This window comes from Rissa tridactyla, chromosome Z, assembly GCF_028500815.1.
Source record: "Rissa tridactyla isolate bRisTri1 chromosome Z, bRisTri1.patW.cur.20221130, whole genome shotgun sequence".
Classification (NCBI taxonomy): Eukaryota; Metazoa; Chordata; class Aves; order Charadriiformes; family Laridae; genus Rissa; species Rissa tridactyla.
The window spans coordinates 51,087,396-51,111,615 of record NC_071497.1 but is presented as its reverse complement, the minus strand read 5'-3'; the positions used below and the strand labels follow the sequence as shown (position 1 = coordinate 51,111,615).

At 42.6% G+C, this 24,220-nt stretch overlaps 1 protein-coding gene across 1 annotated transcript in view; it reads left to right on the top strand.

Annotated features, from left to right (window-relative positions):
- Positions 1 to 1,408: 1,408 nt before the first annotated feature.
- Positions 1,409 to 24,220, top strand: part of SH3GL2 (SH3 domain containing GRB2 like 2, endophilin A1) — a 98,881-nt gene continuing 76,069 nt past the window's right edge. The window contains exon 1 of the mRNA XM_054186244.1: positions 1,409 to 1,596. Coding sequence (XP_054042219.1) covers positions 1,552 to 1,596 — 45 coding nt within the window. The 5' untranslated portion in view covers positions 1,409 to 1,551. The remainder of the gene's footprint in view (positions 1,597 to 24,220) is intronic.

The window sequence follows — 24,220 nt, the reverse complement described above, 5'->3', positions numbered from 1 at the left end:
GCATTGTGTCTTATTTATTTTGTTCATACAATTTTCACGTAAAATTTGTAGCAGACAGCAATGTACTCTTTTGAAATAGCCAGCAAATGCCAGATCCTGAAATTTAACCATTAAATTCCAGTTATTTAGTAACATAGAAAGATATACTTCATTTTATATAAGTAATTAAAATTATGACACTTATATTTTCATAGGTCTACTTTTTGTCTCTCGCTGTGTTTGCAGACTGTAGAGCCCTTTCCCAAGTACTAGGCACAGTATTAAGTCAGTAAAACTCAGTGATCTGGAGGTGTTGCTCTGCCTCTGGATGCCCAGGTACGTGTTGTAGTTGCTTACCCCAAACTTCACAGAGTTGAGGCGGTAGGTGGGCTGGGAGATTGCGGCAGCGCACCTTGGCTAGGTGCACCAAGCTGGTGTGGCCACACAGAGTTCAGAAACAGCTTTAGGTACATCTGAAAATGATGTCATCCCATTTAACTAGCTTCTGTTGAGTGTTTGTTGTGATGGAATTAGAAAGTCAACATAGCATGGCTGCTTTCAACCAACTGATGATAGCTGTGCGCAACTGTGCATCTTGGTTGTGCTAATTTGCAGTGCTCATATGCAGTGACTGGTCCAGCCTGCAGAGAAGGATAATTATGTCTGGATCACATTGCTCGTGTTGTTTGGTCTTTTGCTGGCATAGCCTAATCATGGTTAATTACTGTTCTGCTAGTGTTTATGACACTGAATTGCTCAAGTAGATGACTTTTACCAGGGTTCTAGGCTTCCACCTTCAAGCCAACAGCCACACCAGCAGGTTAGAACAGGCAAGCTTTAGATTTGCTTTTCTACGTGTCACTGACATTGTGATGGGAGAAGAAAAATGCACTTGTTGAGGGATCCCAACTGGCCAGGTTTTGACTGCCACCTGTGCTCTGAGGTAAATCAGGCCCAAAGAAGCCAGTAAGGCAACAAACGTTTCATCAGGTATCTGAGCCATGTTGATCTTTCCCTCTGCTACCGCCTTCCTCATTCCCCCTCCAATTTCGTCCCTTCAGGCTCGTTTCCACGGATGATGTCCTGCGGGGTCAGGTGCACCCGTTCTTGCTACTGAGGCGAGGCCGAGCGCCGCGCACGGCCGGGGGCGGCCGAGGAACTCCACGCCCGTGGCCCGCGGGGGAGCGGGGATGTCCACCCGGGGCAGGGCGGGCAGAAGCACAGGAAGGCCGGACATCCTGGCGCTGGCGGTGGGCTGCGTGGGTGGGGGGCACACCGACCGTTGGGACCGACCGTGGGGGGACCCGGCGTCGACCGTTAGGGCGCGCGCGCGGGGGCGGGGGCCAGGCGGGGGCGCGGGGGAAGGCGGCGCGTCCCGCCGTGACGTCACGGCGCCCCCGCAACCGGCCGCCGCCGCCGTCGCCTGACAAGCCTCCGCCGGGCGCGCGGGTGCGGGCAGCGCGAGCGGCGCGGGAAGGCGGCGGGACCCACCGCATCGCCCCGCGGCTCCCCTCGGCTCGGCTCCCCTCCGCTCCGCTCCGCTCGGCTCGGCTGCAGCGCGCCGCCCTCGCCATGTCGGTGGCCGGGCTGAAGAAGCAGTTCCACAAAGCCACTCAGGTACCACCACCGCCCCCCAGCCCCGCGCGTCGAGGGGTGTGTGCGTGGGGCCCACGCGTGGCTGCGCGGTGCGGTGGGGTGCGCGGTGCGGGGACGTGTCGTCGTCGTGTTCCTTCCCCGCGCCTTGGGCACGCAGGGGTGCGCGTAGTGCCGCGGGGTGCGTGGGGACGCCCGCGTGTGCTGCCGGGCGCGTGTCGCGCGTGGGTGCGCGCGGGTTTTCACTCCTGCGCACCAGCGTGCGGAATGGGCTTGCGCGGGTGTTGTGCGTGATGTGCGGTAGTGCACGGGGGTGCGTGCCTCTGTCCGCGATCCACGGGTGTGCGCGCTGCGCGAGTGGTTCGCAGGCTTGCGCCAGCGTGCGGGAGTCCGCGTGGTGCGTGAATGTGCGCGGCTGTGGGTGGCCCTGCACCGGTGTCCCCGGCTGTGCGGGGCTGCACGGTGCACGCGTGGGTAGGGCCAGGGCTTGCGGTCCGCCCGCATCTTTCCCGCCCACCCCCGCCGGCTCTGGCCGCGTTGCGGCAGGCGGGAAGGGGCTCCCGGGGTGCGGGAGCGGGTCCTGGTCTGCCCTCGCGGGGACAGAGTGGGCACGGAGGGGGCTTCGAGGCAGCGAGGGCGGAGGGGAGGGGGGGCGATGGGGCAAATACCGGCCGTGGGACTCGAGGCTTTTTCAGGGAGGGCTGTGCACCGTGTTTCCATCGGTGTTTGCTTAACCTGACTTTGTAAATAGACAACAAACATGCCTTTTTTTTTTTTTTTATTTTTTTCTTCCCCCCCCCGTTTGTTTGTTTGTTTTCAGCAGAGTACAGCTGAAATCTGAATAATGAAGTCCTGTTGCTGTAGGCATGGTGTGATATTGCAGGAAGGTCAGGGTGGATGTTTCACCAGTCTTCAAGTTGTTTCATAATACGAAATCTGTGTGTTATAGTCCGTAAGGGTGCAATTTCTGAATCAGGTTCTGAGTCAGCATGCTCTGGGGATAAATTGAAAAAGGTTTCATAGAAGTCAGGGGAATTTCTTTGGATTTAGAGATTTGAGACCAAGACCAGTGTAATGTGCTTTTTTTTTTTTATTTGTATGTTTGCAACTAAATACAAAATTCCTGGTTATTTCCTACTAATGGCCGTTGCAGGCATCTTCAGGTAGCAGTCTTGGTCACTGTAAGCAGTCTGTAGGTGCAGGCATGCAAGATACAGCAGCTGTTCTGCTTTTCAACACCCGTGTTTTTCCCTTTTTCATCCGTCTCATCTTTTGCCTCGTCGTTTGTTGCACTGTGGGGAAGTGTCCCTGAAAGAATGATCCCTAAGACAAGAATTCATCCAAATTCTGATTCTCGGTGCCTTGCAGTTACACCAATACTTGTTACAACTCTGAATGCAATGGGATATGTCAAGTCCTGCATGGGCCCATGCAAGTGTTGGGTGACATTGTGTGTCACCTTTCATACCAGGTTGTGCTGCACCACTGGTAAAATAAGCTTCACAAGGAACCCGCCGTATTCGTGACAGATGCGGTGAGGAGTGGTTAAGGGTGCCTGGGCCCTTCCTGCAGCACCCGACTGCTGCTGCTGCTGCTTGGTTATTTCTCCCTCTGCTACCTGCAGTGCCCAGGAATCATCATTGCTGCACCGGGTGCTGGTACTGAAAATAGGAATTACAGTGTCTGTGTCATATCCACATTTAAGAAGCAGGCAAGCTGAAGTTCACTGTTTAATAATAGAAGTCTCGGTTCTCCATTATTGTAAGTTAATGAGTATGCCTCTGCAGCAGCAGAGGTAAACATCTTTTTTGGAGGGAGCATGGTATGAAAGCTCCGTGCATGCTGTTCTGTCCTTCAGATGACACTCGCACACTGTCAGCAATACTGTCATTTAGAAGGAAGGAAGAGTTTTAGCTGGCTGGAACCAAAATATTAAGTTCCTGGTGCCAGATTTAGCAGCCTGACATCAGGGATTTTTGGGCCCAGCCTTGACTTTCACAGATTGTTTGTATGCAGGCCATGAAGACACATTCATGTATGAGAATGACTCACAAGTAGGTTGCAAGACTGATCTGTTTATTGGCTTGTTTTCAGTGTGAGTGAGAAATCTAGGATTCAGTCGTGCTGGCTTTACTCTAGGGAGTAATCCTTTTGACTATGGATTAATCCCCAGGTGAAATATGGATTGACATTGACAGTATGAATGAAGCTTCCCGGATAGGACCGACCAAATTGGAAGTTTTAAAAATTCTGAATTATTCCTTTTGTTCTTATTCACGTAAGAACTTGTGTATGATGTGCTGTCATAATAGAGTCCTAAATCATACCAGGAACAATTTCAAGATATTTCTCAGGTTGTTGTGTCCTTTAACCCAGTTAAGTATTGTGAAGACTTGAAGTCTCTGGTTTAGTTTCTTTCTGTCTTTAATGGTATTATTCTTGTTGTAACATTAGTACCTCTTATACACAGAGAATTTATGATTATGACCATACAATACTATTAACAGAAAATGCAGATCCAGTTAGAAATATAAAGACTTGTGGCACAATTTAAATATTATAAAAAAGTTTTTCTTTCATCCAGAAGAAGTCTGCTTTCCCTAGTGCACAACTTAAAATTATGTGACTTCCATGTCTGGATTGTTTTATGCAATGTGAGCATTTTGTTTTCATTCATCGTTTTTTGACTTGTAAAATGTCAAACTAACCTGCATGAAATACTGCCGTTCTGTCTTTTACTAGAAGCCATGCTGAAGAACCTAATGGCTGTCCCATTTCAGAAAAACTTTAATGGTTTTACCTCTGTGCAGCATCATAAAGTTTAGAATAAGTAGTCCTGACTTTGTGAGTCTGGAAGCTGTGACATTCATGCAGAATTAAAAGATGTTAGACTGACAAGTATGGAGCAGGTTAGATTATTCATTTACTGCTATTACCCACAGAGCGCCTGGGAAGGAGAAGTAACACCATTTGAATGTTAACTGTGCTGCTGCAAATATGTCAGACATCCTGGAGCTAAGAAGATTGTACCAAAGAGCGTTTTTCCAGAAAACGGGCAACTAAGCGCTGTGCCACCAAATGGTCCCGTTTTATTTAGGCATGCAAACTCCTCTGCTATTGGTGCTATGTCAGTGTGACTGAGAGACTATTGCTTCCTGCAGGTTTGTGTAGTTTTAAAACCACCAGAATAATTTTGGGTGATACAGATTTGACAGTCTGGGGCATTTGAACAGAGTTGTTTTAAAATAGCATGAGCTTTGTTTCCACATGACTGCATTCATTGCATAATATGGCTCTTGTGAGGCACAGTCAAAACTAAGCTTTCAGAAAGTAATAATTTCATAGGGAAAGAAATGAACAAAAAATGCAGGGGTTCCCCAGGGAACCACTGAATAAATGTGACTGGCATTTAAATAGCAGTCTGAATGCAGTGATTTGAACCAAAAAGCCTGGGATATGATTTATTTTCTACCACTGTATTCTGCTTTTGTGATACAACATGATTTAATGTCTTTTAACACCAAGACAGAAGTCACTAGTTTATACAGTTTTATAGAGAAAGAGGTTTATTGCTAAAAGAAACAGATGAAGAAACAACTTCCACTGCACTCATGGTTGTCAGTAGCTTGTTGCATGCCCTGACTTTTAGTTGGAAAGTACCATGCTTCCTTCTTTAACAAGGCAGCCTGTGAAGTGCACAGTAAGAGATTGACCTTATCGTTTAATAAGAAGCAAATGAGACTCCTGCTTTGCCATGCGATTGCCCATATAGCACAACATCCTGTGGGCTTCATCAGCATTCTGCTTCGATCCAGGTCATTGACATAGGTTCACTTGCAAAAAAAGAGCACATTAGGGTTGAAGCAGGGTTTGAAAGCGTTGACAATCTGTTTTGAAAGTCCCCTGGACGAGTGTCTGCTTATTAGCAGATCCAGCAAACCTTTCTGAGTGCGTGCGTCATCATAAACTTGTGAACAGTTCCCTTGGAATTGATGGGAATATGAGTATGCTGTAAATTAATCTCCTTGTCAAACAATTTTTATATTGTGGTTCATCTAGCTGAATGTTTTTTAAATTCCTTGGTCATAAGTGTGTAAACTGTATTTCACTGGAATGGGTGAGGCAATCCTCCTTTATATGCAACACATTCGCTACACTTGCAAAACTCAACTGCAACTAACCAATTGTTACCATTTCTTTGATACTGATAGAGAATGTGGAGAGTGATAATGTTCATATCAGTATTTTCCTAAATCCCCATTAAGCCCCATATTCATAATATGTTCCTGACTGTCCCACAGTGTTGAGTGGGACCTGTGCGTGCTGCCTCCTCGGCTTTTCCAGTGAAAGCACCTCATCTGTCTTTTCCAGCTGTGACTGAAGCTGGGCTCACACTGGGTTTGCCTATCTCCTTCCATGTTTCCTCTCAGCCTTACCCACCAAATTATGGTCAGTTCCCATGTATGTAGAGGTTTGTACGTGAGCTGGTCTGCAAAGTTGAACAGCGATGCATTTTTCCTAGCGTGGCTGCTGTACTTTGTGTTGCTAGTGTTGGACTTAAAAGATTCCCTCCTCCAGTGCTGTGGAAACTTGTGAGCTGGTGTGGAAGCTTCTGAGCAGGTGGAGGAAAAAGAGCAATTTGCAAAGTGATGTGGCTGTGAGGATGGTGCCCAAACTGGCTCTTAGAAGCCTCTCTTCAAGAGCTACGTACCACTCTCAGTCTGTTGATTTCTCTCTGTGCAGAGTGGAACATTTTGAGATCAAGGAAAGGGAGGAAATTTGTGATATGAGAATGAAGACTATTTTTAGAAAAAAAATATTTACTTAGCTGAGGAGGGGATTATTTCCACAGCAGGTAGGGAAATTCCTTCTGTTTGTGCGCTCTAGCTTGATTGCCAGATACAGTATTCACATTTGGCACCATTCCCATCTGTCCTTTTATTGATGTTACATAATTGAAAGGGTGCAAAATTGACCTTAATCTTCAGTTGGATACTGTGTAACCCTTCTGAGTTGTTGATGGCTTAAACAGTCTGCTCCAGTTTCTAACCCTGTTTCTAAATCTAATTGAAAGAACTGCTGCTTTGTGTCTAAAAAAGATAATGGCTTGGGTTTTGGGTGGGATTTCTCAAGCATCTGTCACTGCAGTATCTTTCCACCTGATATATGCCATTTCCATTTTTATGTGTGTATGTATGTATATATAAAGCTGGAGCACTGATTGACACCCATCTGAAATTTTTCCCCCAGTGACCTGTGGTGGCAAAGAATATCCGTGGATGCTGTGCTCAAAACACAGCCTGCATGAGATTTTTGTTTTACATCTTGACTTTCATCTTTACTGGAAGTATTACACAGCAAGGAAGAACTCGCTGCTCTTGGTCATTCATGCAAAACTGTGTCTTTAAGATTTAAATGTGGCCTCATGATTAGCATACTGATTGATAGCATGCTTCCTAAAAGTGCTGAAGCAGCGTAAACAGGTTTAACCAAAGCAGATTCTGCAGAGGTTACTGTGCATAAGATTCTGTAGTTTTACGTAGCTGTCAAGTGCAAATGTGGGGCGGTGCTGGGGTGGTTTTACACATTTGTTGTGGAGGATGGAGAGTCGAGGAGCTTGAACACTGACTGTCATGACCCAGTAGTGTGCCAATGAAATTGTTGATTTTTAAAAGCTGAAGAGGAGGGTAGGAGTTGAAAATCTGCTTTGCAGGCCACAAGGAGCTGTTGCCACTTTGTGAGTACATCTGAAGAGAAATTGTAAATGGACAGCATTTGGTGGGAAGTGCCCTGATGAAGCAGGCCCATGGTCCTCTTCTAGTGAAAAAGTCTGTGGTACCATCAGGGACAGCTGAAGCTTCCTTCTCTCCTGGAACTAAAAAGTCTTGTTTTGTGCTGCTTTCTGGCAACTTCTGTGACTCTGGCTCTCAATTCTTCTCACTTAGTAGTCCCTGATGGACAACGGTGGTGCTGATCCTCTCTTGAATATATGGAAGTATGAGATGAAAGAAAGCTGAACTACAGCATGGTATTATTGTGATGATCTTTGCCACAGCAGAATTACGTAGCCTTCAGTGCTTATCTGATCCTGCAATCTTGCAGACAAAATAGTAGCTTTTTTCAAACTTGAGGTCAAGGCACATGTCGCAGGAATCCATCCAACCTGTCATAGAAGTGATAGGAATTAAAATAACTTTTTTTTTTTCTCCTGAAGCTAACGTTTTTCACAGGGTTTCCCTTTATGGAGGCTCTATCGATCTGCATGGGAGAAAATAAAAAAACACAAAGTGGCCGTTTGAAGTTCAGCATAATTTCAGTTTGTCTGTGATGGAAACCACTGTGTCAGACCTGGACAGAATGATTCATGGATATGTAGTTGTAATTGATATAATACTGATGATGCTCTTGTGCCCATGATGAAGGCCATATCTATATAACTAGATAATATTTTTTTAAAAATATCCTATTATGTAGACTGTTGTGTTAAGAAATTCCATTAGTGTTGTGCAGTAACACTGAGGACACAATTTATTTTCCATTTTAAAGTATCCTTGAGCACTGGACATCACTTCTGCTTCTGTGGGGAAGACTGCCATCGCAACAAAATAGGGTGATAACAGCACATGTTCCAAAAGAGATGAAGGTTTGGGTTTTTTTCCCTAGAAAGAAAATTCTCTTGAAAAGTATTCTTGATTTCATCTTTCATGACTTTCAGTAGACTAACAGGACTTCCTCTTTTAAGCAGCACTAGCCAATTAGATATTTTTGCTGAGTTCTTTTGCAGTCTGTACAATTTTCAGCCTTCAAAATATGTGCCAAAAATTCCTTTTCAAGCAAAATCAATCTAGATGCAGCAAACGAGTTAATAATTCATAAGGTATAAATGTCAAAAATAGTGTTTGTCTTTCTAGATGAGTCACTTAGAATTTGTCTGTCTTGGACTGGATAATCTAAGGACTGAATTTAAAGTGCTGCAATTTTACAAGTATAACTCTACAATGGATGGATTTCTTTCTGCCCCTAGAAGAACAGTGTTTCAACTTAATTGATTTTATTTGGAAGGGGATCTGAGCACAGCAGACTAAGACCCATCCTTCCGTTTGAAAGAGAGTGTTTGCGCAGAACTGGCCAAAGCATTAGAGATGACCAGTTAGTGTACTTTTCTCAACTAACTCACCAATTGAATTTGTGTTTTTCTAGAAATGCTCCATTTGGCATTGAAACAGAGTTAGTTAAACCTGGATCTTGCTCCAGTTGAAGTGAAAGGAGATTTCAGTACTTAGGAGCACCTTCTACTTGAGTTTTCTGTTGGTTGCTTCATCCCATTTCCTGCGTTGGCCAGGAACGGGTGGAATTAGATTTTACTTTCCACTGTTATGAAAGGAACTAAACCAGAGCTGAGGCATGAGGAAAGGTCAACAACATGCAAATGTGTTTAGGAACCAAAACGTTTGAATGTGAAAGGGTTCCTTGACATGCAGAATAACCACACGTGTACATGGTTTACTGATTAGACTCCATCATCCAAGGAGCTTTCCACTAGCATTAACAAACAGAAGTTTGTCTCTCAGGAAGGATGGATATATCTTATGGTACCTGTATTTTTTATCATCTAGACTTGGTTTTTAAAATGTGACCATGTTGCTATGGGGCTGGTGGGGAAATCTCCTTCCTTGTCCACAAAAGCGTGTACCTGCATCTTGCCATATATGAGGCAAATCCACCACTGTCAGAAATGGATATGACTGCTGCAGGCAGTAGTCATAATATGCCATGCATCTTGCCTGTCTTAAGTCTAAACAGATAAAATGTGAGTTTCTGGAAGAGAGGAAGACTTAATTGCTGAAAACAGAGGCAAACTTAGATAAATAATGTAGGTCTTTAACTTTTTTATGCAGAAAAATATTTTTTTCTCAGTCAGTTTTTTCTGGTTTGTTTCACCTATGTAAACTGCTATAAAAAGGGCACATGGCAGAGAAAGTTAAGCTTTGCATGGTAGGAACGGGATTCTCTTACTAAAGTAAGAGCCACAAAGACCTGATATCAAAATATACATAACTTCTTTTCTTTGTTTTGCATTGTTGTAATTCAAAATAATTTAAGGCAGGGTGATTTGGAACTTGTAATTTTCACAGATGTCACATCCCTCCTCAAAGGTCTGGATTCACATGTTTCAGAATGGCTGCATTGTGGTGACCAAAAAACCTGTAAGGCTTGAAATCATCTGTAGAGCTTTCGCTGTTCTCTGGAGGACATTTTGGTTTTTATTTAACTGTAAATATAGGTGGGAAAATACCCAAAAAGTACCGAGGATGAAAGAGTGGGGAGGTCCTCGACAGGAATCCTTGAAAATTGAACAGAGGTAAATACTGTGCTCCAGTATGTATGGATAACACTGAGTAGAGGCAGAAGAAATGTCAGGCATCGGTGAGTGAAGCCAGCACTTGCTGCTTCCTGCTTCATTAGCCTACCGTGTCCAGGATTCTTAGTTCCTGATCTGGATACTGCGATACTGTGTATTGTTCCAGCCAAGGAGAAAGGATGACCAGTGTTCCCAAAACACATACAGCCTAAATAACACCAATGGGTCAAAGAGGTCAGCGTGGATTTTACGGTGTCCATCAGTATATGTGGAATCAAATGTGACTAAGGAGGAGAAAAGCCATCATTGTTTCTAAGATGACAACCCCATCTGTTGCAGATTTCCTGTCTTATGGGGAGAAAGAATAAGGAAAAGGAAATACTCCTCTGCTGCTCTGATTTAGCGATAGTCTTTCAACAAAACTGCTTTCCATGACTCAGGTGCTTATTCTTTTGCCTGGGGAGAGTTTGCTGTTCTGAGCTGGCTGGCTGGAGTTTTATGTTTTGCACGTGAAAAGTTTCCCCAGCGCTGACTGCCAAAGGTTCTGATAGGTTTTGATCAGCAAAGTGCCTGCTTCAAATCGTTGACTCATTCAAACAGTTCAGTGAAGTTCAAAACTGTCCTGGTCAGAAGCTGAGCTATGCATTAGCATGTTCCTGGGGCTCTGCAGCGCCAAGTCTTTGCTGGGCCTGAGGTGCTCTCAGTGACTGAAAGTACCTGGCTAGGTTGCAAAGGCAAAATGTAGTAACAGATTACTACCTATACGGATGTATGGCTTTTCATGATTGAAGACAAGATTGTCCCAGTTTGTCCTGCTTCTCTGTAACCCTGATGTAGGAGGAAGGCTCTGTTACTTTAATGGGAGAAAGCATTGGTGCAGGTAAGAATTTTAGTACATCTGTAGAAAAGGATCTGTCCTTCTGCTCTGTGCTCCTCAGTGCTTAGCATAAGTGACTAAATTATATATCCTCCTTCCCCACGTCACTGTTAATCTCTGGACATACACATGTTTGTGGTGCTTAAGGACTAGAAAGCCTCAGGTCTGTCAGCTGTGGTTTTGGCTGTTGGGTTTCTTCATGCACATCCTGGATGTATTGGCCAAGAAAGCAGCTGAGCATGCTTGGGTTGAGTTTCTGCCTGGGGCCTACTGGTACCACTGCAGAATCAATTTTAATAATAAAGTAAGTTCCTGAGATAAAACCAAATTGAATGTGGCTGGACTTGAATTTGAAAATATGTGCCAAACTATAGGAGAAAATTCAGCGATGTCTAAGGTCTCTCATGTCTTTTGCTGTAATTTTGGCTCTGGTAGGGTAATTGGTGATTTACTCCTCTCATTTTGAGAGTAAGACCACTTCCCAAATCACACATTAAAATCAGCTATATGAGATTTCTAGCAACTTTTATAAAAAGCAGGCAGTCTTCCCAAGCAGATTTGGAAGGTACTCTAGAGACATGCAGACATGGTACTGTTATATCTTGTTCACTTGCATTCTGTGAAGGACTTTTTCTCTCTCTTGCTGCACAGCACATTGGAGCAAGAGAGATTTGAAAATTTAATGAAGCTGCAATAAAGCAGACTATTCTAGTTCCATATTTTTCTCATTTGTGTTTGCAGATTAACGACACTTGTGTCCAGGGAAACTTCTTCATCTACAAGAACTTAAGCAGATTCACTGCTGTGGAGTTTTTTTTCCCCCCTGATTTCCTCCTGATATTTCTTTCAAACCTTTGTAAAATATTATCACTGAGAATTGTATTTCCTTTAAAAGCTATATTCATTTTCTTGCAATAAAATTAAATTTGAGAAGGTAAATTAAGCATCTGGGGGAGAAGCCATTCTTATCAAATGAGCTTTCTGTTAAAGAATGAAGACCAGATCATGAGTATGAGCAGCAGCTCAGTGGACAGGTGAGCCAGAGGCAAAACATGCTTGAATCTTACGGCTTTTGAGGGCACGTGAAGGAGCAGGTAGCAGAGAGCCAGCAAGAAGGAAGAGTCAGACCAGGTGTTGACTTTGCATGCTGTGTTTTAGGAATTTTACTAGCACTACACTGAGGGCTTAACAGAGAAGCATGCGAGGAAGATGATGAGTCTTGTATTGTTTTTTCGATATTCCCTAATGTAACGTCATGCAAGTAGTCTTGGTAGGACAGCACGCTGTGACTGTATCGCTGTCAGAAATCAGCAGTTGATTGTGGTGTCAATTTTCTGACGTACAGTCTCCTCTGTTGCTCTTGAGAGTGACTGGGTTTGTGGTTACAGATTTAGGATGTTCAATGTTGGAACTTAGTGGCGTGAATAACCATGGATCAGCTAATGCCAACTTGCTCTAAGTATTCTCATGTGAGAACTGAGAGTCCTTTGAAGTGTTGTTGCCCCATTTTTGCTTGCCTTGGAGGTACATATTGCTTGCCATCTCCTGTACGTTGAAGAAGGAGGTAATAGCCATTTCTGGCTGCCCTGTGCTAAGCTATGGGGAAGCCTTGAGGGAAAGATACAGGAACTCAGTCCTATCCTATCAAAGATAAATCTGTCTCCCTGACAAAAAAGCCCAAGGATGAGTGGGAGGTGGGAAAAAATAAGAAAAAAAGAAATCAAAGCATATTTGCAGCAAGTTGTTTCCTGCCGTAGCCCTCCCTAGCCTGTGCTAACAGGGAAGACTGCAGTGCACTCTTCTGCAACCATTTCTCTTTCTGCACGTCTGCCACAAAAGGACCATGAGGGAGGAAAAAGTGACTTTTGCCTCTTTTTCTGTGCCATCCTTTGACATCTGAGGAATTTCTGGCAGGGTTTGTGGACCTAGTTTCCTCTGTACCGTCTCAATGTCACCAAGGAGCTGGGACTTAAGAAATTAATTAATTGTGACTATGATTGTGACTCCTCAGCTCTAGTGAAATAATGTGTTTGGTTTGCAGGTTGGAAAGGTTGGCTTTTGTTCTGATATCTTATTTATTCTTAAATAACCACGGTGCTGTCATTAACATGACATCCTCTAAATTATAAAACATCGTAGAGTGGCTCTTAATTCTTAAATGTAATATTTAAAAGGTAGATAAATCGTTTCACAAAAGCAGAACATGTTCTGGTAATATCAAATGTCTTGCAAGCAAGCAATGCATAACCAAGACTTTCAAAAAATTTCCCAGAATTTTGTCTCCTACTGAGAGTTGATGCAAATGAATAACAGAGGTGACCTGGTTGTTGACAGGAGACATTCACTAATGTATATGCTTTTACTCAGCAGCAAGAAAACATTCTGCAGACTAAATTCTGCTGATTTGGGGTATTTTGCTTATTTATTTTATTTTAAGTGTTCAGAGGTCATTTTTAACAAAGCATTTTCTTTTTTCTTTTTTTAAATGAAGTGTTTTTGCAGCATATAATCCCAAACATTAAGAAACCATTACAGAATCAAGATGTTTTAAAAATTAATAATGCTGTCTCCTTTTCTTCCTTTCTGAATTTTCTTGACTTCAGGGTTTACGTTTTCAGTTCTTTTAAGGGTAAAAGCTAATGTTTTGTTATAACTGTATGATTGTAAGACTTAAGAATTTTGAAGGGAAGACAGCACAGAGCAGGGGACCTGGCAAAATTGCAAAGACCTGGCAATAATTGCTCTGAGCCATTTTGTCTCTTTACAACATAACTCCTGTGGGAGCTGTTCCAGTTTAAAATGTGTGCTAGATCTTTGACAGGTGCATGGTCATGCCACTTCCTCTTGCTGTCTTTCAGGTTGAGTGACGTAGCATCTAACTTGAACTTCGGAGACTACATCTATGTTGGAGAGTCACACAGTGCAAAAGGCATGGGTCTGTACAACAAAACAGTTGCTGCAGAGGATGCAGTGTCCCCCAGTGGAGGCTTATGATTTATGTATAGTTTGATTTTGGACTAACTCTAGTTCTGGTCCTGTGGACTAAATGCCTGCTAGTGGTTGAAGCATGGCAGATGAGCTCTTTGAGAGAAATTTCTGCTTCAGTTTCATTCAAAAGGAATCCAGTTCACATGCTACAAGACTGCTCTACAGTCTAAAACATAGTGGAATAAGTGGGGAAGACCATGAGATTTATTTTAAAAAGTTAACTCCTGATTTGTCCTGAAATGCTGGTGCACCTGCAATCTGGAAAAGGTACTTGGTAGTTGCTAAGCATTTATCTTTTCAATTTATTTGCACTACTTAAAATACTTTCACAAGCCAAATTCTTGTGAAAACTGCAGGAAATAATCCAAATCCAGGAGGGCTTTTCTATGTCATATGAATATTTAAAGTCTTGTTTTTACACAGCTGTGAAAAGCTCTTGCTTCAGCTGATGGGTTGACTTGAGTTTTAAATTTAGTAAATTGCTTGGCTACTACTAATTTCCTTTGCAAGCAAGGGTGCAGGTAGATAAAAGAAGAAAAGTAACATCATCCACAGGGAAAGGAAATCATAGATTTATGGACAGAGGGGGCTGTATTTTAAGGAACAGTGTAATAGTGAACAGATGCAGCAGAGCAGGTTTCTTTACCTTCAACGCAATTTGAAGAACTGGATTGTATCTTCTGAGGCACATACCTACATGGGGGCGGTTACAGAGCCGTGGTACACTAAGTGGCCATTGACTCCCCTAGAGCAGTGTGCCTCACTGTGGTCTCTGGTGCTCTGGGTAACACTGCTGTCTTGCCATGGAGGAATATCATCTTCAGCAGATCTGAGGTACGGGGTACCACACTACAGCACCAATTGTTTAGATCACCAAGGTTTGGATCATGCAAACCCAGGAGGCTGGTGAGGAACCACTTCTGTGCTCTGTTGTGAGTTCTGATATCTGCCTTAGTTGGCCTAAGTGAAGGATCCTTCACCACTCCTTTTCTGCACACCCAGATAAAAGCTGGGCCATAGATATTCCTAGTTACTAAGGGATCCCCACTGGCAGTACAAGCTTTGCTGTGAATTTGTCTTCCTGTTTTGCATCACTTTTATCTCACCAATATTCCAAAGCTGTGACACTGAAAAAACAGCTGCAAAGTAGTGAGGAAACTCTGTGAATTCTTGATCTCTTGGTATGCCAAGAAGGATGGCTATTGTAAATGTGGCCCTGAGGGCAAATGTCTATTTATGCTGGTTTTTATTGCTGTTACCTATGTCCTTGTGTCCTTGTTTATCTCTGATGGGAACCTTTGCTCTCATGCAACCAGAGCCGAGTGAGTAGAGTGGAGTATGATCTTGTATTGTGCTGCTCTTGCTGCAGAGGTGTGCTGTTTAATTCCTGACTTGCTAAATTGCCCAAGTGTAGAGTGCTGGTAAGTAATCGTACTGCCATATTCTGTCACTGCCTGTCTCTTGTCAGTGATTTGAAATATGTTGTTCCACAGCTATGCTTTTCAGACAGAGATAGGCCTACTAGTTCTCCGTGAGATTCCAGGTGACATTTTGCCATTGATCCAGTATTCAGTGGGGCTAGAATCTACACTCAATAGGCAAAGCTCCTTGTAAGAACTGGAACATCTTAGGCGAGTGTAGGAAGTCCCTGGACTCTGCATCCCTCTGAAGAGTCAAGAGCATCATGCCTCTTGGTGTCTGGAGGCTTAATCTTTCCGGATACTTCCAGTCAAGCAATGCACTTCATCAGAGCCATATGGCATGAATTTTAACTGCCTTCCTGTCATGGTTTGGGCTGGACTGGCCATGAAACAAACAACAGGTGCTCTCCCTGACCTTGGCAAACTAGTGCACTTCGACTTCAGATAGACTATGCATTCCCTGGGGACCTTTTCCACAACGTCAACCACCCCACATCGGGGGTCAGCCCAAGCCCTCCTTAACCCCTTACCTCGAACCAGGACACTTCCCATCCTTCATTTGCACTGCAGATAATTTGTTGTGTGTGGTAGGAGAAAGATGAGGACATCCTATACATTTATGTTATTTTTAATCTTTAATTTATTTGTAAAGTTGAAGATTTAGATGAAGGGCGTTTACTTCAGTCACAACAACCCCAAGCAACACAACAGGCTTGGGGAAGAGTGGCTGGAGAGCTGCCCAGCAGAAAAGGACCTGGGGGTGCTGCTGGACGGCCAGCTTAACATGAGCCAGCAGTGTGCCCAGGTGGCCAAGAACTCCAATGGCATTCTGGCTTGTCTCAGGAATAGCGTGGCCAACAGGAGTAAGGAAGTGATCGTGCCTCTGTACTCGGCACTGGTGAGGCCTCACCTCGAGTACTGTGTTCAGTTCTGGGCCCCTCTGTACAAGGGGGACATTGAAGTGCTGGAGCATGTCCAGAGGAGAGCTACCAGGCTGGGGAGGGGTCTGGAGACCAGGTCATGTGAGGAGAGGCTGAGGGAGCTGGGCATGTTTAGTTTGGAGAAGAGGAGGCTGAGGGGAGACCTCCTTGCCCTCTACAACTACCTGAAAGGAGGTTGGAGAGAGGTGGGTGTTGGCCTCTTCTCCCTAGTAAATAATGACAGGACCAGAGCAAATGGTCTGAAGTTGCGGCAGGGGAAGTTTAGATTAGATATTAGGAAGCATTACTTTACTGAAAGAGTGGTCAGGCACTGGAACAGCCTGCCCAGGGAGGTGGTTGAGTCACCATCCCTAGAGGTGTTTAAGAAACGTCTAGATGTGGCACTTCAGGGCATGCTCTAGTGGCAGAGATTGTAGGTTGGTTGGTTGGACTCAATGATCTTAAGGGTCCTTTCCAACCATGAAGATTCTATGATTCTATACTTGGAGAGATAAATTTTCTGCATTGAGCCTGAGTTGATCATAATTCGTCGTCATTTTAAAATTTGGGCTGTCTGGCTACACTTTCCCAAAGTTCTCACAAAAGCTTGACAAATTGTAATGAACACCATTTGCCATGAATAATACTTTAATTCATCAAGGAATTTATAGTTTAATGAATGTATGTAGTGAGAACCATTCTCTCTTTAAACAGATTGGCGTACCTCCTATTTAATCATAGGTGGTACTCAAGACATGGAGGTTAAAGGTTTTTCCACAGGAATGCTCCCTGAATTTGCTTTTCTGTGTGGACTTTCTTAACTTGCTAAACATATAGGTGGAGCAGACATAGCCCTGAGATGTACAAATGTGACTTTCAGGTTTAAAAACAGTGAAAAAGAGCACTGTAGGGTGTCTTCTATTTTATCAATAGAAAAAAAAAAGCTACATGTCAGCTAGCGTGCAAAAGTGTGCTCTTGGTGAAAAAGTGGGAGATGCCTCAGAGCACCCCTATGTGTGTCTGTCGGATGTAGGGCTTGGAGAAACCCTAGGTAGTCAGGCTGTGGTTTTACAGAAGAAATGGGTCCTTGGTATGTAACTTTTTGTGCCCATTTTGCCCTGCACTATCAGGAGGACTGTGACCACTCACAGAAATGAAGTTGTGGGAGGACAATGGGATATTTCTTCTATGTCTACTCTGGCTGTGGGGATTCAAGTGCAGAAGCCCTGTTGCTTATATGTGAGTGAAGCAGTGCCAGTCTGTGCAATTTTAACCATTGTACCTGATCACAGGTATATTGTTCCTGATCTTTGAAACTGGAGTTGTGGACTTCAAAAGGTTTGAAAGATCGCTGGTGAGAGAGCAGTTTGAACAAAGTTAGTATTGTGTTGTTTTGACCATGCAGTTGTTGGGAGCCTTTTCTTTTTTGGTCATGAATCGTGTTAAAAATTTGAAGAAGATAAAATTATTTTTAATGTCAGAACTTAATGCATCCAACGTCTAAATGGTACCCTACAAATAATTTTGAGAACAAAAAAAAAGCTGAAATTCATGAGAAAAAATCAATTGTTACTTTTTTATCTTTTTTAACACACCATCACCCTTCAACACTACAGAAGAAATTAAAGCAAAAAAATAATTTAAAAACCCAATAACAGTTTGCTACTGTTCCCCAAAAGGATTAAAAAGAGATACTTCTACTGCTAATTCCCCGAATAGCATTAGAGCCATGCTGTTTTCTTGATCTGTTATCTTTCATATCTGTGCTCTTTAGAGACAGATTTTATTGAGTTTTAATTGTGTGGCTTTTTTGCTTTCATTGAGACATGAGAATAGAATGGTATGGTCATGCTAATAAAATACGTAGGTAGCTAATACTTTCCATGGACCAGTTAGGTATCTTGTGTTTGATTTAGCCTGCGTTTGCTTATGATGACATTGACTCCCAGAGCTCAGTGTGCATTGAAGCCTGAACATATTGATGAGTGGAGTGAAGAAACCATTAACAATGCTCTAATTCCTTTTCTTTATGTGATGGGACATTTGTATCCCTGTAATAAGATGATAAAGTGTATAGGAGTAACTGCAGCAAATACAGTTTTACTATATATCTCATTATATGTTGCTCTGGTTCTCTAGTGTCATTGTGATCTCTGCAGTCTTGCTTGGCAGAGGCATGTGGATGTCAAAATTTTCAAGACTATGTGATCTTTGAAGTTTTCAGAAAGCCCTTTTTATTTCAGAGTGCATTCACATAAAGTGGATAAATGTATTTTTTTAAAAAACTTTCTAAATCAGATGTGAGCTTTGTGGTGTACTTTACTGTCATGCTGCAGAAAGGATTCTTATCTGTACTTATGCAAATAGTCTTCCTGAGAGCTTTGTTCCTTCTGTTTATTTGCGTTTTCTAGGGTTATTAATGACTTTCTGCGCATAAAACTTAATGGCATCACTGAGCAGCATTGCAAGTGATCTTGGTTCTTTAATACGTACTAACCACTTGCAAAGAATTGTCAAGCAGTGGACCTCAACCTGAATAACTTGTGTTGTATTTTTTCAGTGGAGTGTTCAAGGGACCTGCACACAGCAGAGGTCCAGGAGAGCGTGTGTCTATGTAACAACACAGAGATTGCTTTGCCCTCAGACTGCTATAAGCTGATGCTGCAAATAACTGTAAGGATAGGCATATCCCAGTGGCATTCTACATACACACCCAGTCCTCTACCTGCGTCCTTGCTGCTATGAGGACAAAAGCAGACAAAACCATAGAGTGACAGACACTTCCTTTATACACCTTCCCAGACACTTCCATAGTGTATGCAACACTAACTTGGTATGCAGAGTTTTGCTGCTTGATTGTTTCAGTGGCATCATGAAAAGTAGCTGTGCCACTGAGACGAACCCAGCTTTACCTATTTTCAGATGCCTTGGCAGTTTGCTGCTTCTGGGGTGATGCTGTATGTGGCAATTATTCATCCTCTGTTCTGGTCCTGGTCCTCTCTCAGGACCAGGATGCTCTTAGGAGCCATATAAATACATAACTTGTACTTGCTTTTTTACACTACAAATGTGTTTGTTTTTATACCAGTTCTTCTGCCCACATAACCCTTGTCTTCCCTGCTAATTTCACCTCCGCGTGCTCTGTGGAAAGGCCTGTGAGTCACTCTCTGCTTCTCTGCATTTGGAGGTGGATTTAAAATTCTTGAATCCAATTAGAGTCTCCCCATAGACATGCAAGCCTTTTTCATTTGATGTTCCTCTGCTTTACTTGTCCTTGTGGAACTAGCAGTGAAATTACTGCAATGCATCTCCTATTCACAGATCTGTATATGATTATGTATCAAGCACTCCCAGTCATGAGGATGTGCGCTCAGACAAAGGAGATACGTGCTTTTGTGTATGTATCCATTTTTTTCACATGTCAGTGTAGGCAATAATTTAGACATACACGTCCTACCTCTGGTAATCTGCAGTACCTCTTTGGGCCAACTTTGTAATGAAATGGTAGGTCAGAGAAAACGACAAGCTACTGCTACCATCTGACCAGTGCAAAATATCTAAAAATGATGCTTCAGTTGTATATGTCTCTGCTGCAAACACAAACAAAAGGGCAAAATGTGTATACTAGCAGAAATGTGTATACTAGCGAGTTTTTTGGAGCAGACTTAAGCAGAGCATTATCCTGGTACAAATTAAGGGATGAAAGTGGCTTCTGAAGTGGTGATTAATATTTTATGTTGCATATCCAAGTTGCAAATTATGGTAGTTTAATGAGACAAGCAATACTATTTTGATATATAGCATAGTCAGCTGTGAACGTTTAAAAATCATGAGGTGGGCTTATAAGAGGCTGCAACTAAAAGCATGAGTTTAAAAAAAAATACTTCTGGACTGGTTTTGTATTGTTCTTGGTTTGATGCTTTGGGTGTTCATGTTTCCAAACCTTCCAAAAGTGCAGGGGCCAAATGCTTACTTTAACAGTCCATGAAGTAGACATTTTCAAGTAAACATTCTTCTCCAAGTTCTGCAGCTTTTAGGAAAATACTAAATACAATTGCAAGTAATAAAAGCTCAGAAATTTCAAAATCAGTAAAGTGTTTTCCCCTATGGAGTAAACGTAGTATATGGCCTTTTCTTTCCATTGTTGGTCTTGGGATAGTATCTTTCCCAACAAGTGGCCTCAACCACTCCTTGTAAGTCTTGCCCTCGAGACCTTTCACCATCTTGGTTGCCCTCCTCTTCACACACTCTAGTAGTTTGATGTCTTCTTTATACTGAGGCACCCAAAACCACATAGACTACTTGAGGTGGGGCCACACCAGTGCAGTGTAGAGTGGAACAATCACTTCCCTCCACTGGCTTGTGATGTTGTGCTGGAAGCACCCCAGGATACGGTTGGCCCTTTTGGCTGCCAGGGCACACCGTTGACTCATATTCAGCTTGCCGTCAACCCAGCCCCCCAGATCTCTTTCTGAAAGGCTGCTCTCCAGCCTATCACCCACAGTTTGTATGTGTAACCATGATTACTCTGTCCCAGATGCAGAATCCTGCACTTGCTGCTGTTAAATTTCTTGCAGTTGGTGGTTGCCCAGCTCTCCAGTCTATCCAGATCTCTCTGTAAGGCATCTCTACCTTTGAGGGAGTTCACAACTCCTCATAATTTAGTATCATCAACAGACTTACTTAATGTACATTTGATTACTGTGTCCAGATCATTTATAAAAACATTGAAGAGCATGGGCCCTAAAATTGAGCCCTGGGGAATCCCACTGATTACTAGCCGCCAGCCTGATGTGACCCCATGTACTATAACTCTTTGAGCCTGATCCGTCAGCCAGTTGCTTAACCAACATATTATGGATTTGTCTGGCTGTGTGCCGGACATTTTGTCCATGAGGATACTGTGAGAGAAGGTATTAAATTCATGGATAATGGATGCTTTAATTAAGTACTACATATCCTTTCTATTGCATACTATGTTTTAATTATTTATGTTCACAACAGCAGAGCATGAAACTTCTTTAACCAATCCTTAAGACTGTCAAGAAAATTCTTCTTGAGTCCCCTATAAAGTTTGCTTTAAGTCTCATCTCCTCCAGTTCTACTTTGTGAATTGTTTTCCCGTATATAAAACTGCAGAGATGACTCACCTGCGCTGGGTGATATTTTGACCTCAATGGAGTAGTTTTATAAAAACCACAGGATTGAACATCTGTTCTTCTGTACTGAGAAGAGGGAGTCAGGTCCAGATAAATTTAACAGAATGAGCTCTGCATGTCAGAGACTCTGCCTCTAGGGTGTTGTTCAGTGGCAGTGGGAAGGGAAGGCTCTAGCTCAAGAAGGATCACTGTACCAATATCTAAATACTAGTATACGACCCTGGGAAATACCCAGGATCACTGTATTAACAATACCATTGTGATTAAAGCCACTATGAAGCCTGTATAAGTAAAACAAACTGTAGAAGAAAAAATTGTTTTGCTGCTTCTGTGCAAACGCTTTTTTTTGGCAGAGGTCTGGAAGTCGTGAGACAAGTCAGATCCCAGCCAACACTTGGAGAGGTGTGTCAGGGCAAGCACGCAGTGTAGATCTGCCTGAAAAGGAAGGACAGGAAGGTGGTCATGTAGTTTCACTCACGCTGGCCAAAGAGCCTGAAGCAATAATGAGTTATGGCTAGCTTGGGAGATGGACCAGGGTGCAGAAGGCTGCTCAAGGTTACTGGGTCTCCATGTGTTTTGGAGATCAACCCAGATCCTTGAAGGACGCAGGGCCTGGTCTTCAGGCTCTGTGCAGGTGATGATAATGTCATGCTTCCTGAACTATTCAGTTATGCTTTCAAATTTTTCATCTAGGCTCAAGGTTTTGATTTCAGGCTAGGAAGACAGATTTTGATATGTTGAAGTAAACAGGAGCTTCTGAGGTAGATATTTACACATAATTGAACAACAGTTAAAACTCAGTTAGGCTTGTGATATATTTAGAGCACAAATATATGCTTGGGAATAAGTATTCTTTATATGACTAAATGAAATAGAAGTAGATATATGTTGCTTTGTATCTTGCAATACACTCCTCTCTTACTGTTTTTCCTCCCTGATCCTCACTGATAAGTTCCAGATCCAGTGTTTCTTCTTTTTGCTGGTGAGGCCACTGTCTGATTTGTCCTGTGGAGATGGTTCTTGCTAATATCTAATCACATGATACAGGAGTAATGCTTTAACACCAGCTATAAAGTGGGGCAATTTTTGCTAAGAACTACACATTTTCACAAAATTTTAGTCAAGTGTTGATAGACTGCAATTTGGGCTGTAGAGGACGTAGACAGAAAGTCCTTATAAGCATTTCATTGGGGCACAGAAGTTTCAGTTTGCATTTGCAATCATTTTTTAAGTCAACGTTTCATTGGTTGTCTGCTGCTCTTTCTTAGGCAGCTTCAGTTTGTTAAAGTAGAACAGGTTATTCAGAAGTGAAAGGGTCTGAAAGCAAGACAGGCATCTAGTGACACTGCAAACCACAGCCTACTTGTAAGCAAGTAGGGTATAGCTTTGTAAAAGCAAGGGAGCTTACCTCATGAGGATTTCTGTCCTTCCTTACATAATAGCAGAGAGGATTACATCCTCTCGGCCTTTCCCTGCAGTGTTGATGCTGCCTTAGTCAGCAAAGTCAGTTTTGATTCAGACAGCTAAGTGAGGGACCCCTGAGCATCAGCAGAATTACTGTTGGGGAAAAAAAAGGAGAAGGCTTCGGTGGAGTATTACTCTGGAAAAAAACTGTCCAGGAGACAAAAACAGGTTGGACATGAGCACAACAATGAGGATTAGTGGGTAAGACTGGTAGATGCAGGCTCACTGGCATTTTAAACCAAAAATAAGAGTATTTATTATCCTTCTCAGGACCTCCTGTGGAGGGTCTCTAGTTGTGCAAATATGAGAACTGGGGATTTAATTTTCCTAAAAAAGGGATATAGAGTAAGTCCTTTCATATAAATAATGGCTTTTTTATAGGAACAGAAAAAAAGACCTCTTGAAAATTTCAGTTTCCATTGCAAGCTGACTAAAAAAAGATAAATACAAGCATTCAAAACACAAATGCTGGGCTTAAAAAATACACATTTTTAGAGTTGGTCTGAAGGAGGAAAAATGCTGATGCATTTCTAGATGGGTATGTAGTCTTTATAGGATATGCTAACATACCACAATAATCCCCTTCATGTTCCCATGAGTAACTTCAGGAAACGGTGGTAAACAGTAAAGAAATGACTTGCATGGTAGCACACAAATACTTTTGACTGTGCAGTCCAAATCACACCAATGACAATTGGTCTTTCAGTCTTGTTTTGTGTGATGAGATCAGCTTCGTGACGCAATGAGGGCTAAAGTTCTGACACATCTCAGGCTCTGGTGCGTTCAGTGATGCTCATTATCAAAGTGCCACAGCAGCACTGAATCACGGTAACTGTTGTACCTGACTATATTGTTGCTTTTAGTCTGCAGCAAGCACAAATTCAACTTAAGTTAGTAAATAATTGTAAACCTCTGCAGAATACAGCACTGTCAAAAGGATTTTTCATTATGCATGGCTTTTAAGCTTATTATCTTTTCTCTGCTTTTGTCCCCCCAGACTATGTGGAGGCCTACAAAGGGGATCTGAAGAAAGTGGATCTGTATGGAAGAGTCAAGATAATTGTGTTCTGTAGGAATAGCATATCTAATTAAGACAGAAAGAGAAATGATTTGCAGGGTATTTTGGAAGTTCAAGAGCATCAATAAAATAATAACTTTGTAATTTCACTTTATAGAGAAAAGTCCATTTGATGTTTTGTTCACGTTCAAAATAACCAAATCTCAGTGTGCATGCTTCAGATTTAGGTACTTGCTATGACAGGTAGATGAATTAACAGTGAACTAAGGATTAAATGAGTTCTGATTTATTGCAGTCCATAGGTAGAGAAAAATAAAAAAAAAGTTACTCCAGTTGTCAAGGGAGTTTTCAAATGAGACAGTAAAAATAAGTACATTGATTTGTCGGCTTTATGGATGAGACTACCTAAATATATTTATTTTCATCTCTGGTAATTCAG